General features: G+C 50.7%; 1 protein-coding gene across 1 annotated transcript in view; it reads left to right on the top strand.

Moving 5' to 3' along the window:
* Window positions 1-2,813: 2,813 nt before the first annotated feature.
* Window positions 2,814-17,498, top strand: part of OPRD1 (opioid receptor delta 1) — a 31,848-nt gene continuing 17,163 nt past the window's right edge. Inside the window, exon 1 of the mRNA XM_019432506.2 lies at window positions 2,814-3,254. Within this exon, the coding sequence (XP_019288051.2) occupies window positions 3,028-3,254 (227 nt within the window). The 5' untranslated portion in view covers window positions 2,814-3,027. The remainder of the gene's footprint in view (window positions 3,255-17,498) is intronic.

Below are 17,498 nucleotides of genomic sequence, written 5' to 3'. Positions count from 1 at the left end.
GAGAAGTTAAGGGGATTATTTTTCTGTCTTGCCTCCACCATAGCCGTGGCACCATAGCATTTCTGTACCCAGGAGGAACTCAAAAAACATTGTGGAATGCAGTTTTTAAAAATTCCCTCCAGCCCAGTATAGGGAAGAAGTCAGAAGAGGGAAGAGATAAACCCTGGCTGGGATCAGATTTGGGAGGGCCCCAAACGCAATGCTAAGGAGTTAGATAGACTTGCTTGGTGCTAGCCAGCCCATGAGAGGAGGGATGGAACTGGAAACGAGTATTTCAGTTCCAAATAAGATGTAGTTGCAGAATTTATGCATCGGGTTTTAGTTGCTTAGAAGGATTCCTAAGTCCTATGTTATGCTATATCTTTCTTCCTCATCAAAATGGGAGTTCACCAAAGTTGGAATTGAATTTCCTATTTTAATTACTCATTGAGCACCAGGGACTGTACTAAGGCAGGGGTACAGAAGTTCACAAGACCTGTTGTAAAGGTGATGCACAAAAATCCAATGATTACACAAATAAATATGTGGGAAATTCTGTAAAGAAGAGGCACATGATGCCATGGGAACAAATAACAAGGGCACCTGCTCTAGTTGGGTGTAACAGTCAGTGAAGGTTTCATGGAAGAAGTAATATTTAAGGCGGCTCAGTCGGTTAAGCGTCCAACTTCGGCTCAGGTCATGATCTCACAGTCTGTGAGTCTGAGCCCCTCATCAGGCTCTGTGCTGACAGCTTAGAACCTAGAGTCTGCTTTGGATTCTGTGTCTCCCTCTCTCTCTCTGCTCCTCCCCCACTTACACTCTCTCTCTCTCTCTCTCTCTCTCTCTCTTCTCTCTCTCTCTCTCAAAAATAAACATTATTAGAGTTCTGCCCCAGTCCCTATTTCTCCAACAAGCCACATTTTTTCCTACCTCAGGACCTTTACACACTCTATTTCTTCTACTTGGAAGGCTCAGCCAATTCTTCAGGCTAAATGCTATTCATCCTTCAAGTTTCAGTTTAAATATTACATTTTTTTTTTAAAGTAGCCCTCCTCCTTCTATCCCAGTTTCTCTCCCTTGCCACCAGAGTACCAGGCCCTTTGGGACAAGGGAGAGTTTTGGCAGCCCTTGTGACTACAGAGCAAAAATTGCCTATCTAGGGGTGCTTGCCTGGCTCACTTGGTAGAGTATGTGACTCTTGATCTTGGGGTCATAAGTTTAAGCCCCACGTTGGGTGTAGAGTTTACTTAAAAAAAAAATAAAGTAACCTTAAAATTTTTGCTTAGTTGATGAGTCCTTAGATAGTTGAGTGGGAAAACCTTGGATAGGAGTCTGCTGTAGCTGGTAGAGGGGGTTGGACAGCAGCTGGGAGAGGCAAAGAGAATGAAGAGGAGGGTGAACTTGGGAATTTCGGCTTTGTTCTTTCTGGGAAAAGGTAAGAGCCTTGCACATAAATGGATGACTCAGGTTGGAGAGTGGTATGAGTGAGGGGTCCTTGCCCAGCCACGTACAAAGCGAAGAGCATCTCCCTAGAGCCTAGAGCTTAGGAACCTCAAATTAGCCCATTCCATTCCCCCTTTAGACTCTTATTCATCCAACCAGCATTTCCTGAGCACCCACTGTGACCCCAGCCTTCTACTGGGTGTGGGAATTGATCAGGCCTGGTCTTCCCAAGGAGGAAACAAGCTCAGATAGAAATAATTGCCCTATGGGATAATTTAGTACCAAGCCTAGACTTCTCATCTGTAAAATGGGCACCCTAGTAATAGAATCTACTCCAAAGTGTTGATGCATAGATAAAGTGCTTATCACAGTGCCTGGAACACAGTAATGGTTGGTAGGGAGAATGTTCTGGGAAGGACAGGAGCCCCAATAAGGAGGATGCTCTGGGTCTGGGCTGGTCAGGTTAGGGCAAGGGTATAGGAAGTGCTCCCCCTTCCCTGTGCTCCTACAGCAGCCAGAGTGATCCTTAAGGTAGTCTTTGAGACCCTGCCTACTGCATCATCCCATTCTCCACACACTTGCTCTGTGCCTTCTCTTCTTCCTGGCCCCCTTTTAGTTCCTCTGACCACAGGGCCTTTGTACATGTGGTCCCTTTGTCTGGAATTCCCTTTACTTGTTTCTTCCCTAAGTTAGTTTCTTCCCAAACTTCACATCTCACTTGAGTTGTCATTTCCTCGGGGAAACTGTGCTTATCTGTGGGTTTTGCTGGTCCTGCCACAGGAATGTCTTGCTTTGCTTCACTTTGTCTTCAGTAGTATAATCTTAGGATTGATTCGCCAATGAGCTGTAAACCCTAGGAGGTAGGCTTCACGTCTATTTTTGTGCTCTAATGGATAGATCCCCAATAGCACCCGGTTCTTATATTCGGAACCCCCAAAATAACTGTTGAACAAATGAATGGGGTGCAAGAATATCATGGCTAATAATGTTTATGAAACACTTACTCTGTGCCTGGCACTCATTACTCCAGTCCTCTCAATCTCCACAACAACCCTCTGAGAGAGGTGGTCCGATGATCCTCATTTTACAGACGAGGAAAATGAGGTTGAGAGAGCTTAAGTGACTAGCTCAAGGTCACTTTTCGCTAGTGTACGGAGGTGGGATTCACATCCAGGTCCTTCTGACTCCAAAGCGGCAAAGGGTGAGGTGACCCCGTCCAGGGTAGGGGTGCACCCGAACCCGCGGAGCCTCCCTAGAGAGCAGTGGGAAGCTTCCCCGGCCCAGCTCTAAACCGGTGGTGCAGCGCCCGCCCCCGGTGGCGGGCGCAGTCTGGCGGCCGCCTCCGGGCCACGTGGTGCGCGCGGCGGGCGCGTCCAAGGAGCCCGCAGTGGCTCCCGCTCAGAGCGCTCCGGGCGAGGAGAGCGGGCGGGCGCCGGGGGCAGGCGGGCGGGAAGCCAGGTGCACGGGGGGAGGCGCGGGGCCAGCCCGGCGGCCCGGGCGCTGCAGCCCGCGGCGTCGGACCCCGGCCTTGGCCCTCGGCGCGTCCCTCGCACCGGGGTTCTGCGCCCAGGGCGCACGGCGGGGAGGGACGCGGCACCTGCCGCCATGGAGCCGTCCCCCTCTGCGGACGCCGAGCTGCAGCCCCCGCTCCTAGCCAACTCTTCAGACGCCTTCCCCAGCGCCTTCCCCAGCGCCGGCGCCAATGCGTCGGGGCCGCCGGGCGCCCGGAGCGCCTCGTCCCTCGCCCTGGCTATCGCCATCACCGCGCTCTACTCGGCCGTGTGTGCCGTGGGGCTGCTGGGCAACGTTCTTGTCATGTTTGGCATCGTCCGGTGAGTCCACTGCGGGCTGGCACCGCGGGGTGACGGTAGGGACCGGGGACCGGCCCCCTGACCTCGGGCCCGGGGCTCCCCGGCGCCCCCCCCCCCGCACTTCCTGCAGGGGGAGCCCGGGGGCCAGTTAGGAGACTGCTTCCATTGAGAGACGGACACCGAGAGTGAGTGTGTGTGTGTGAGTGTGTGTGTGTGTGTGTGTGTGTGTGTGTGTGTGTGTGTGTGTGTGACTAAATAACATTTGATCATTTGTTCGCGCCCCCGCCCCCCTTGCTTCTGCATTAGGCTATGTGGGATAGTTTGGCGACAGTTAGTGGTCTGTCAGTATATGAGTGGGTGATTCTGTGTTTGTGACGGTACAAATGTATTGAATGTTTGGACCTCTAAAAACGTCCTGGGGGCGGGCTTCTGGGGAGACAGCTGTCTGTGCTGGTCGGGGGACAGGGGAGTGCTTGTGTATCTGCACCATTCAGTGGGGGCACTTACCAAATCCCATTGATGCCCGTCTCTTGGGGTTCCTGTGTTGGTGTGTGTTTGTCCCACACTGTCAGTTGGTGATTCTCTCTATATGAGCCCATGACTGTTTGTGCTGTTTCTTGTCAAATCTTTGAAATCCAAGGGGGAGGAGAGCATCCGGAGTGGCTTCGGATCTTTGTGTTTGTCCCCCTGTGTGTGCATTTGCTGATGGAGGGCCTGTGGCTCCTGGGTGCAGGGGGCAGCAGCTGTGGGCCAGCCAGGCAGTAATCTGCTTCCCTCCTCAGTGGCCATCTGGTCTCCAGGTCTGGATGCGATTCAGCGAGGCTTCAGCTCCTCACAAATGCCCTGTTTCATTCTCTCCTCTTCTCTAACAGGCTTTTCTTTCTGCTAGAGGCAACGGTGTTTTATTTGGGTGGGAGTGGAGCTGAGCTTTTGCCTCCGGAAGAGAAGTTCTCTTCTTGGTGTCTATGTAGCGTGCTGGGACTTTCTCAGAGAATCTAAAACATCATCGGCTTGCCTGGAAGCAGCAGCCTCCTGACCCAGTTCTGCTAGTTCAGACATGGGCAAAAAAGGATAGAAAGGAACCTCCTATCCTTATAACAACAAAGATGCCCTTGTATTTACTGTTAGGTGGAAATGGGTCATCCCTGCTGGTTGACCAAGGGCACAGCCCTAAACCTCTCTGGGCTGTGGTGCCACCAAGCAGGGCAGAGGGCAGATTGTGGACTCAGAGGTTGGGAACGTGAACTGTGGTCTCAGTCCAGTCACTGATGCCCATCACAGAGGGCACCCCAGTCCCCTTGTCCCACACCATCTGCCCCATCTGTCTCATTTTCCCTGTCTGAAGAATGGAGACCCGATCTCTGGAGTCTGAATTGCAGAGTATGGGGTCTCTGCAGGGGAGGGCCACGTGCGTTGGAGCATCGGATGGGTGTGTGGGTGTTGAAGGAGCTTTGGCATCAATTATCTCTGGGGGAGTCTTTGCTCCCCCAGGAAGAGTGGAGGGCACAAGAATCTCCTGTGCTTTCAATGACTCATTACCAGCTACTCTGGGAAAATTCCCCCAAGCACAGCAGGATTGATCTTTGCTGTGCATTTTTGTTCATCATTCTCCTCACCTTGTCTTTGGAGGTAGTACAGGCTTTAGAGTGGGGCCAACCTGAGTATTAATCCCAGCTCTGCCACGAAATGGCTCTGTGACTTGGGGAAATTACTTAACCGCTCTGAGCCTCAGTTTCTTCATTTTTGAATGGGGTAATAATAGAACCTTCTTCAACAGAGTTTTTGTGAAGTGTCAGTGAGCAAACATATAAAATGCAGCTGGCCTGGTGCCTGGATCCGATAAATGGAAGCTGTCTGTGTGATGAAGAGTAGGAATTTTCCAGATGCCTCGGAATCTAGTGCCTTTTAAAGAAGGAGGTACTTGTCCTAAGTGGGCCTGAGGGCAGCTAAAATTCTGAGTTCCAGGTTCCTGGCACGTATGCTCTCTGGGGAACTCTAGGTGCTGGAGTCTGGGAAGAGCCCTGTCAATGTGCTCAGTGCCATTCCCGGCCTCTTCTCCAGGGGCTCTGGATGTTGGGCCGATGAGCACATCTCCCCCACTACCTGTGAGCCAGGGGAAGTCCTCTCACTTCTGAGGGTCCCCTCAGCGTATGCTCTGGGCTCAGCTTGCTAGGGCTGCTCCAACCAACCTTCCCCAAATCCCATCATCGAATGCCTCTTGCAAGCCATATAGCTGGCCCCCATAGGTCCCCATGTTGCTAAGACATTTCCTGGGCCAATCATCTATGTGATAGCTATCTCTGGGTCTGAATGATTTAATCCCCACCTATAAGCCTGTGGGATAAGCATCAGATCCTCAATATGATGCCTCCATTTTACAGATGTGGAATCTGTGGTTCAGAGAGACACAGGATGACTTAAGGTCCTACAGCTAGCTCCAGACCTGGAGCGAAAACCCTGGTCTTGTGACTCCAAGTCTAGAACTTTTTCCAGAGATGTCTGGGGTAGAGGGCAGTCAAAGAATTTCACGGAAGAAGGGGGCAGAATTCTGTTCCTCCTCTTGTCCTAGAATCATCAGAGAACAATGGAGACAAAAAGATGGTGATCCTACACATTCTTTGGCCTGTGTAGTTTAGGGTGCTGTCCTGGGAGGGAGGGGTGATGATGGGGCTGGCACTTAATTCTTCCCCCACTGATGGAGAGACTAACGGTAGGGCAGCTGCCTGGGGCTCTGCTTCTGCTGGCAAAGTCCTGAGAGCAGTGGAGAGAAGGGAGCCCAGGCTGAAGAGAGGCCCCTGATCTGTCTGGTTTCCTGGCACCCCATGCAGGGCTTGGCACAACCAAAAAGTGAGTTGGCTGATTGGTTGAATGAATGAATGGTTGAAGGAATGGATTCTGCGTGCCAGTCCTGAGCTCCAGCAGTTGAGGGCAGGGGTAGGTTTCCAAAGGGAAACGCTTAGGGTGGGAGAGCGGGTTGGTACAGTGGCAGAGGTGGGGTTCTGAAGCCAGACATATCTAAGTTGGAATCCTGAGTTCAAAGCCATTTACCTGCTGTGTATTTGGGCTACTGACTTTACCTTTCTGGAGCTCATTTCTTCCCTTGTAAAGTGGGAATAAGAACAATGTGTCCGGGGCTGTGGTGAGGATTAACATGTTGTAGCTGAGCCATTTACTGCTTTTGAGAAAGGAATCGTCTGTATGCAAAGGAATGAAAAGAATTAACTCATTCAAGAAAATTCTATGGTACACTGTGCTAGATGCTGAGATACAATGGTGAGGAAAGTACACCATCCCTGCCCTCATGGTGAGAGAAATGACAATCATCCGCTAGTCATCTAACAGACTTGTAATTGTAGCAGGCGATGAGACAGTGCGGGGGGGTGCGGGGGGGGGGGCTTTGGGAGCCCCTGATGTGTGTCTCTGAGGAGCTGAAGGATGAGGAGGGGGTAATAAGAAACAGAGGGGGTTTCCTGGGTGGCTCAGTCGGCTGAGCGTCCAACTTTGGCTCAGGTCATGGTCTCACACTTTGTGAGTTGGAGACCCGAGATGGGCTCTCTTCTGTCAGCCTGTCAGCACAGAGCCTGCTTCGGATCCTCTGTCCCCCTTTCTCTCTGCCCCTCCCCCAGTCGTGCACTCCACTCGCTCTCTCTCTCTCTCTCTCTCAAAAAATAAAACATTAAAAAAAAAAAAAAAAGAAAGAAACAAAGAGAGGAGCCCCTGATGAGAAGCTTGACATGGATGAGGGGCTGAGAAAAAAGACTCTTGGAATCCCACATCACGAAGCACCCTCCAGTCCTGCCTCCCCCACACTCTGGCCCTCTCCCTACATCATGCATCCGTTTGAGAAACCCACTCATTCTTCCAGAGGCATGAGAGGGGTGTCTAGGAATTGTGCTCTTAACAAATGGCCTGTGGCTTCCGAGGCTTCTGTGAATACGAGCAGGATTTGGGGGGACATCTAGTCCCCAGGCAGAGCACCACCCCTTAGTCCTGCAGTGTGAGTTCAGCCAGTATGGTGGCCCTGTGGGTCCTCAGAGCAGTCTCCCAACAGCCCCTCTTTCTGGGTGGTCAGTGTCCTGAGCAGGGCTGGAATCCAGGAGTTCCCCCTGGTGGCTCACTGGGCAGGGCAGAGTGTGAAGGGCTTAGCAGGTCCCCATCTCTGACAGGTGACCCTGTCTATCCTCCCTCTGCATGACCCAGGACTTCCTGGTTCATCGGCCCCAGAATCCAGGCAGGAGATTGGAGTTGATGCTTTTCCACATGGCCTCCTGTCTGTTCCACAGCCTGCCCTGATTCCCTGCCTGCACCTCTCCCAGATCCTGGTTTCAGGGGGTTTGGACCCTGCTGTGTGTCTTTGACCATCCCTACCTCTCCCACCCTGCCTGCTGCGTGTAACTAGCCCAGCCTGCCTCTTCGTGACTGTTTTAGGCCATGTGCTTTTCTGCCACTTGGTCTCGCCCTCGGCCCCTGTCTCTTCTGACGACTCCTGTATCAAGTGCGGGCTCTGCCACCTACTAAGATCTTTAATGAATTGGATTGCCACACTGCACCTCAGTTTCTTCATTTGCAAAATGTGGATCATAGTATCTGACTCATAAACACCTTTTTCCTAAAGATGACAAGCTGATATTGGTGAAGCATCATGTTTTCCCTCCCATCCTAACTGCAGTGCAGAGCAGGGAAAGGAGGGTGGGCCAGACAGCATGGACTGGGGCAGGGTTGTGACAGGTGAATGGGTTCTGGCTGTCCCCTCTTTCTACTACTAAGGTGCCAGGGGTTGCTGGGATAGGTGCTAAAGTGTCAACTTTGCAGGATTGGGAGCTCTGAGTCACCATCTTGTTTTTGGAGGCCCTTAACTTCTTGTCTCCCTCCCCTCTCTTGCCTGGGTTGGGGTCTGTGGACCCAGGGTCCCTAGGCCAGGAGAGATCCCACTGAGGTGACATGGTGCAGTGGTAGAGGTCACATCTGGGGATCAGGTATTGCCAGGTCTCCATCCCAGCCCGACCATGTCCTAGTGGTGTGGCTTTGGGCAAACAGCTTACCCTCTCTGAGCCTCATTTCTGCATTTGTGAAACTGGGGTGATCAGGAGAGGTTTGGGGATGATTAGATGAGCTCATGCATGTAAAGGCCACAGCACAGCACCTGGCACATAGTAGGCCCTCAGTGCGTGTCAGGTGCTATGATTAACCAGCACCCCTGCAGCTGCTCCAGGCGGGCAGAGCATGACTGTGGGACCTGATTATTTACATTTTCCATATTGGGCTCTTTCCTGCTTCCTGAGTCGTCTGCCCATTTACTCATACAGCAAGCATCAGCTGATGCTGACCCCTTCCGGGCCTATCCAGCCTTAGGTCCCATGGCCCAGACCCTCAGCTTAAGCTTCAGCCTGGCCTCTGGCTTCTAACACAGCCATGTTCTCCAGCATCCCCCACCCCCCACCCCTTAGTTACAGCTCCAGGGACAATCAAATCTTCTGGGAGCTGTGGGGAGTCCAGGGCAAGCCCCTGACCTGGCCAGAGGAGGTACTGCGGGTGCTGAGTGGTGCTGAGTCGTGAAGCAACAATGGCAGTTGGCTACTTGGAGAGGTGGGGGTGGAGCATTCCAGGCAGAGGGAACAGCAAGAGCAAAGAGAGGTTTGCAGGATGACGGAGAGCTGCTGAGGACAGGGAATGTCACAGTGGTTGAGCTGAGTATCAGGGGCTCAGGGGGCTGTGAAAGCAGAGAGGCTTCGGGGACAAAAGCAACATATGCCCTGTAAGTAGATGTCCTCAGCATGGCTAGGCCCTGGAGCCAATGATGCATCCACCCAGTCTGGTCTCTGCCTTCCACAATTCCCAATGTTAGAGGAATGTTCAAAGAGCAACATGGCCCAGCCCCAGGTAATTGGAGGGAGTTGCTCTGGTGGGGAGGATGAGATGCGTCTGAGGAGAGGCCTGGAGACAGGCCGGCATGATTGTGTTAGGGGCCAGAGGCTGCAGGTCTGGACAGTGGGAGCTGAGGCTGGATGGGTTCTCAGGTTCCACGGGAAGGGGACCATAGTGGGAAATGTGGGAGCTTTGAGTCACAGGTCATGGTGAAGAGGACTTCAGAGTGATCTGTGCGGAATGGTGTTCAAGAGGATGATGAACTGGGTGTGGATGGGCACGGGGCAGGATGAAGGTGGAGGGCCTCAGTGCAGGGAAACCCGAGAGGCTGGCTCAGGGTGACAGGAGAGAGCTGTGGGACCTTGAATGGGTCATCAAACCCTGGCCTCAGTTGTCCCCTTTGTAAAATGGAATGCTGTCAGACTGTCAAGAAGGCCGGAGGCTGGGCCAGGTGAGCCCTGGTGAGACCTCGGGGAAAGCAAGCGGCTGCCCTGGCCCGTGTTCCACTGCTTCTCCTGGCCTTGCCCCCAGCCTGACACTTTTCCAGCTCTCGGGTTCGTTCCCTGGGGAGCATGTAACTCACAGATCCACTGGGGTGGGCCCAGAGTCACCAAGGACACCAAGAAGCCTCTCCTGAGCCCTGCTATGTGCCAGAGGTTTCTGCAGCCCTGCAATGGGGGCTGTAGATTCTTATTTACACATGAGGACCAGGAGGCTCTCACAGCCCGAAAGGTGCAAACCCAGGCCTTTCTGACTCCAAACGCACTCCATGTCCACTCTGCCACCACTGTCCATGAGACACATGGAGCGAGAGCTGGCAACATCTAGTTAGAGCAAGGGAGGAACTGGCAGATTGCTGTCTGCAAATCTCCGAGTCCTCTGTGTGGGCTGACAGCAGTCGACAGCCCTGACATCAGAGCAAGACTGACCTGGGATTATGGCCCAGCTGTGCCGTTTCCTAAGCGAGTGAGCGTAGGCAATACATGCACAACCTCTCTGAGCCTCAGTTTTCTCATCTGTGAAATGGGAGTAGCATTAGACCTTCATAGGGTGGTTTTGAGAAGTTTATGAGGCATGATGTGAAGGACTTCAGTACAGAACCAGGCATTTGGCAAGTTTTCAGTGAACATTTTCTATCGTGTCTATTTCAAAGGCTTGCTTCTCCTTCATTCGACCAACATTTATTGAGCCCCAGAGGAACTAGAATTATTGGGTAGATCTTACAGGGAAGTTTTATTAGCTCAATATTAAAAATTTTCTTTTGCTGTAGAGGTAACACAGTAGTTATTGCAGAAAATATGGAGAAGTTTAAGTAGAGACAGTCATTACCCCTAATCTCACTAAAGGAGAAAAGCTTTGTTATTTTGGTGTATTTCCTTCCCATCTCTCCCTCTCTCTTCCTCTCTCTCTCTCCCTCTCTCTCCCTCTCTCTCTCTCTCTCTCTGATTCTGTGTCTGTGTGTTTTAATAACATCAGGATCACAGTATTGGAATAGTGATCATGTTATATACAGTAGTTTGTAAGCTGTCTTTTCACTTGACATTATATCATAAGCATGTTGTCAAGTTATCAACACTATTTGAAAACATAATTTTTTGATGGCTGCATTGTATAAATGTGTTCTATTTGGGGGGGACTTCTGTTATTCCCAATATTATGTCAATCTAAACAATGCATCTGTGAACATTCTTGAACACTTACATTTGTGCACACCTCTTATTATTTTTACAAGGAATTTTCTAACGGTCAAAGCTCTCCAAGAAGGTACGGGCTTCTGTGTAATGTAGGGAGCTTCCCATCTCTGAAGGTATGCAAGAGGACACTGGAAAACCACTGGGTGGAGGCATGGCACTGGGGATTTGGGTGGAGAAAAGATAGACATAATTTTAGGCTCCTCTTCCCAAATCTGAGATTCAGAGATGCTGTGATCTCAGATTTCCCTTCTCCCCTTCCTGGCAGATGATGCCTGGAAGCTGTGCAAGGGCAAGGCATGATTTCATTAACCTCCGAGTCCTGGGACCTTTAAATCCAATTGGCTACCCAGAACATCATAACATGCACAGGAAGAGGGATAATCGTGGGCTTGAGCAGAAAGCCTGGCTTAAATTAGCAATTTACCATCATGCAGGCTGCAGCAGCCCTGTTACCAGCTGGGGGATATGGGGTGGGATGGGGTGTCTGGGTTGGGCTCTATTGATTTATAGCTCCCAGTGCAGCTGCAGAAATCAACAGCTTTGTCTCTGGCCAGGGCGGGTGTGTACAGAAAGAGTCTTGTCTTCTGTAGCTTTCTGAGTCTTGATAAATTGAAAGAACTCAAACTTCAAAGTCCTGTGAGGTCAGAAAGCCCCATCTAATAAATACAACACAGGGAGAGGTGGAGACGGCACCCCCTTCTCCCCTGCAGAGGTAACCTTTTCACCAAGGCTTAGAGCTTTGAATCATGGATGATGATTCTCTTTACTTATTTTGTGCCAGGCAGTCTGCTTAGAGATGTATATACAGTATCCCAATTTAATCTCCCAGACTCATATGAGGTGAGTTTGTTGCCCACATTTATAAATGAGGAAACTTGAGGCACAGAGAAATTCTATAACCTGCTCAAAGGCCCAGAGTCAGATTGAAATTGGGTCATTCTGATCTCAGAGCCCATACTCTTAACCATTACCCTATCTTCTGCCACCTGTATGTCAAGTTCAGCCCCTCTGATTTAAAAATGAGGGAACCAGGGTGCCGAGGTGGCTCAGTCAGTTAAGCAACTGACTCTTGATTTTGGCTCAGGTCATGATCTCATGGTTGGTGAGATCAAGCCCCACATTGGGCTCTGCGCTGATAGTGCAAAGACTGCTTGGGATTCTCTTTCCCCCTTTCTCTGTCCCTCCCCGTTTCATATTCTGTTCTCTTCTCTTCTCTCTCTCTCTCCCCCAAAATAAACATTTGAAAAATACTTAAAAAAATAAAAACAAAAATGAAGGAACAGAGGCTTGAGAGGTTCAGTGTCTCTTGAGTTAGTGGTCAAGGCAGGACTGGAACTTGCCTTTCCTAACCCCTTATCCCTTATTGCATCTCTTTCCACACCTGGGATTAACTGGGCTAAGGGTGAGCCAAAGGGTATCTAGAAATAGCTGTACCCAGGAGCAAGGGCAGTGGGTTCCTGCTCAGGGCAGCCTGGCCTGGGGGCCACTGACAACATCTCACAGGCCCAGAGAAGTCCAAGATTCTTGGGGCAGAGCTAGCACCTGGCAAGGTGGCCACATCCGTCAGGGGCAGACAGACTGAGGTTCAAACCTAGGTCTGCTTCTTGCTGGCCATCCACCCTTGGGCTCACCTCACTGAGCCTGTTTTCTCATCTGTAAAATGGGGATGATAGACCATCACATGCATCGTGGGGTTGTGGCAGGCATACATTCAGCAGCCCCTCCTCCTACTGGGCATGGTTCTAGGGACTGGGCATGTAACAGTGATCAAGACACAGTCCCTGCCTTCATGAAGCTGACGTTCTAGTGGGGGAAAAGATAGACAATACATAAGTTGGTGTAAGGCCAAGGCTATAGGCAATGAAGCCAACTAAGACAGTACTGGGGAGGGAGAATGGCGGGGCTGCAGTTGTGTCTAGTGAGGTTGGGGAGGAGGAGACAACTAAGCAGAGGCCTGTCCCTGGGTGGAAGTGTTTTAGGCAGAGGGAACAGTGAAGGTTAAGGGAGATGATGTATGGCCCTAGCTCAGGGCCTGGCCCGGAACAGGAAGTTGTTGGTAATAATGATGTCTTCTGGCTGGTTTCCCAGCTCTTGGGAACCTGGGACAGGGATTAAGCTGAGGGAGAAAACCTGCTTCGCCTGGCCCAGATGCCCCTGCAGTATAGATGGAGATGATCTGTTTCCCTTGGTTACAAAAACTCATCCTCCTGGAGTGCTGGGAAAGCCCCACATCTAGTGATTTTCCATTCCTCCTTGGGAGAGGCAGGGCAGGAAGTGGAGGCCAGCACATGGCCACAGGGCTATGCTGCCGGGAGGGGCAAGTAGTCCTAAGACACTCTCCTCACCTGCTCAGTCCTGTCATCCCAGATAAGAGAGGGTTCAATGGCAAAGCATGGCATATTGACTCCACAGGGCTTCACACCAGAAATAGCACTGCTGACCTTTCTTGAATGCTGACAAGGTGGCCACCTCTGTGCTGAGTGCCTCGTGTATATTATCTCATTTAATCCTCCCGACTCTATGAGGTTGGTACCATGTTTCTCTCCATTTGACAGATGAGGGCACTGAGGCTCAGAGATGATAATTCACTTGCCCAGGGCCACAGTTAATAAATGGCAGTCAGCCTTTGAACTGAAGCCCCCATAACTCCCAGAGCCTGCGTGTGCAAAGAGACCGTGAAGCAATGGCTGAGAAGAAGGTCAAATTCATGACACCCTCTGATTCCAACTGTGGAAAATGACTTTTGTATATTGCTGGCGTTTAGGAGAGGCCACGGAGCAGGGTAGACTGAGTTGTAGAGTCATTAAAATGTTAAATTGTTGATAAATAAAATACAGGTGAAATTCCGTGTGTCAGGTAGAGGGATATGTCCTAAGTAATGTACAGCATGGTCTGAGGCCTAGAGGTGGAAAACCTGGGCTTTTTGGAATATCTGACTTTGGATCCTGGTTCTGTCCACTCTGAACTCCTAGATAAGCACCTTTCCTCTGTGGGTCAGTTTCTTTCCGTGAACAAAGTGGGAATATATGTGTGGGTCAAAGGAGAGAATGGATGTGAAGTCCTCTGCACAGGGCCTGCCTTGCCCCTTGTCCTCAAAGCACATCCCTTGGGGCCGGGAACAGGTTAGGCAAACTGAAGCATCCCTGTATCACCCACAGAGTGGTCACTAAGAATGACAAACTGGTGTGCAATATTTTTACATGGAATTGTGGGACATGTACTTAGCAATGGAAGGACTCAGAATAATTCAAGGATCCATCACATACAACTATGGCAAAAATGAGCATGTGCTTTGGTAATGATATAAGGCTGCATACAGGGGACCTTGTGAAATCTCAACCTCTACTACGCTTGCATGGTGGCTGGTGTCATTTCCCTTTTCTCGTGAGGAGAGTGTGTGGCTCCCAGCATCAACCTTAGCCTAGAGTTTGGGCTTTCAGGTCTGCATCAGACATGGTCCTGCCAGAAAAAAGAACCAGTAGCATCTATCTCAAGCAATTGGCTTATGCAGTGTGGGGTCTGGCAAGGCAAGTCTAAAATTTGTAGGATAGGATGGCCGGCTGGAAACTCTCTGGCAACAGCTGATGCTGCAATCAACAGGCAGAATTTCTTCTTCCCCTGGGAAAGCTCAGTTTTGCTCTTAAGGTTGACCTCGTTACCAAGGATAATTTCCTTATAGTCAGCTGATTGCAGATATTAACCACATCTACAAAATACCTTCACAGCAGCACCTAAATTCGTTTCGATTAAATAATTGGGTACTATAGTCCAGCCAAGTTGACACATAAAACTAATCATCGTAGAATCAGACAGACCCTGGCTTAAGTCCTGGTACTACAACCTAAAGGCGGTGTGACCTTGGGCAAATTTCTCTGCCTTTCTGAGCCTCAGTCCACTAGTCTGCCAAATGCAGCGATAGTGCTCACCACAGTCATTTGTTGTGAGGGTGAAATGCAATGATGTAAATCAAGTGCCTTTGTCCGTGCCTGTCGCATAGAATGAGGGGAGACACACATGGTCATGACACAGTGTTTTCTAGTTGTAATGTGGTGTTTGCTTTCCATTTTACACTGGTGGCTCCTGGAGGGTGGGAACTGTGCCCCGATCATCTTCTATCCTATTTCCTAGTTCAATCCCTGGTCCTAAGGAGACATCTCTGTTTCCTAAATATCTAGTTGACACTTTGTTAATGAGCTTCTCTCTATGGAGTAGTTGGGATCTATAATAAAAATCCTCCAACTACAAGACAAGAGGGAAGATGTGTGGGAGCCTCAGACCTCTTTTCTCTCTAGATTAACACTTTGCCTCTCAGCTTAGTAAATCTCTCCTCCAGGGAGCCTTCTCTGCTGCCCCCAGGCCAACAGACCCCCCTCCTCTGTGTTCCCACCAGTGTCCTGTGTCCCCCGTCCGCACATATTTTTCCAAACACTTGACTGCTCATCTCTCCCTCTTCAGATGAGCAGGTGTGGGGCAGGGGGAGTAGCCTTTGTTCAGAGCTGGAGCCCCAACCTAGGGTCTGACCCTCAGGCAGCATGTCCGTAGGTGTTTGTGGGAGGGATGTGTCCTGTTTCCAGAGACCCATGGGCTGACATGCCACACTTGAGGAACTCTGCTTTCTTGGGGCCTCTGTTGTGTCTGGCTGCCCCATTCCTTGGTCCAGCCATCGTTAAGCCAGAAGCAGAGCTGGGCTGATGGAGAGGAGCTTCTCTTCCCTGGCTTCCATGAGCATGAACTGCACAAGGTGTCTGCTCTGTTTATTGCTGAGCTTGACCTGACCTCCCTGCCCCCCAACTCCTGTTCAACTCAGGGCCCTTTATTTCCACGTTCCAGCCTTTAATCATCTCCTGTGACATGCCTTGTTATAATTAACCACTTTCCTTCCTTAGGCTTTGCCAAAACTGAGACAGCTAATTAATTTCTGGCGACTTGCCACTCCTGTTAAATGGTGGGCAGGGACACAGCTTGCAGCCCTTGCTGCCCAGCCTGGCTTGTTTTGTCAGCGGGAAGAGCACCCGCCCTTTGTCTACAAACACAGGGAGCCCCAACTGGACCCAGGCTGGCTGGCAGATGCTTTATTTAAGCTATTTATTCCCCACAGTGGGCCGAGCCTTTGTGATCACTGCTGTGGCTGTGCCTCGGTTTTCTCATTTGTAAAGCAGAGGGATTGACCTTGACAAACTGGGAGAAGAAGATGAGGTAGAGGTTAAGCTAGTGGGTTCTGGAGTCAGTGGGAGCCAAGGCCGAATCCCGCCACTCCTAGCTGTGAGACTTCTGGTGGGTTTCTTCACCCCTCCGAGCCTCAACATTCCTCACCTGTGGAATGGGGATAATGCTCACCTCCTGTGGAGATTCAGTGGGATAGGAACACACTTGTGGCACTTACTTAGCAGCACAACCAGCACATAGTAAGTGCTCAGTAAATACTCTCACCAGCCACCTTTCCTTTCAGTGCTAACATTCTATATTCCCGATGGGAGGGAAAAAAAAGTCCCTTTGTTGGGAGAACTGGGGAGTGGAGCCATTTTAACAGATATTGATTGCTTCTGTGTTTGAGGCCACGGCTGGCAAGACGATTAACCCCTCTGTATTCATTTCTTAGGGGTGCCGTAACAAACGACCATAAACTGGGTGGCTTAAAACAATAGAAATGTATCCTTCACAGTTCAGGAGGCCAGAAGTGTGAAATCAGGCATGGCATGCTCCCTCCAAAGGCTCTCGGGAAGGATTCCTCCTTACCTAGCTTCGGGTGGTTGCTGGCAATCTTTGGCATCCCTTAGGCTTGTGCTGCATCTCTGCAGTGGTTGCATCTGTTTTCATATGGCTATGTTCCTTCCGTGTATGTCTCTGTGCTTCCTCTTATAGGGACACCAGTCACATTGGATTTAGGGCCCATGCTGATCTAGTATGACTTCCTTTTAATGATATTTGCAAAGACCCTATTTCCAGATAACGTCACATCTGAAGTTCCAGGTGGACATGAATTGGGGGGGGGGACCTATTCAACCCAGTACACTCCCCGAGTCTCATTCTCCTCCTGTGTGTAAGGATGATAATGGTGGAAATTGCATAGGGTCGTTGGAGCAGTGGAACAAGGTAATCTATGTAAATGTCACGGTAGAATTCTATAGACTACGTCAAGCCCGTGTAAGCACTGAGTCAGCGTAGCTGCTGCTGAAAATGATGATGGGGAGGGGGATGGTTCCATCCACGGACCTCCCTGACATTGGCTAATCACTGGACACAGGGACCTAGAATGTGGGCCTCTAGTAAGAGCCCAGGCCTTCATCAGGAATGCTGAAGCCTTGGACGGGAGCCCCCCTTTCCCTTCGGCCTCAGCCACCTGAACCCTTCATCTGAGAGTTAGCTGCTAGGAGGACAGCTTGGTAGAGAAGAAAGAACTTGGCCTCTCGGGAGTCAGGAGAATTGACACTCTGCGTAACCTCGTGTAACTGTCTTTGCCTCTCCTGGCCTCAGTTTCCCAATTTGTAAAGTGGGAGAGGAGGTTAGAACTCAGTGTTATAGATCAGAGCCTCTTCCAGTGCTGAAGTTCCAGCACAGGGCTCTGTGTCTCACCGAAATGGTGACAGGTTACCAAAGGCCAGCACAGGAGCCAGGAGGGAGCCCAGGACCCCCAGGGCAGGTCAGCAGGTATCATTCTGGGCCCTTTTCCCCTGTCTGGACAAGAGAAGCCACTATGATATGAGTG

Source organism: Panthera pardus, unplaced genomic scaffold (genome assembly GCF_024362965.1).
Source record: "Panthera pardus isolate Hobbes unplaced genomic scaffold, ASM2436296v1 HiC_scaffold_11, whole genome shotgun sequence".
Taxonomy (NCBI): Eukaryota; Metazoa; Chordata; class Mammalia; order Carnivora; family Felidae; genus Panthera; species Panthera pardus.
This window is presented reverse-complemented; position numbering and strand designations above follow the sequence as displayed.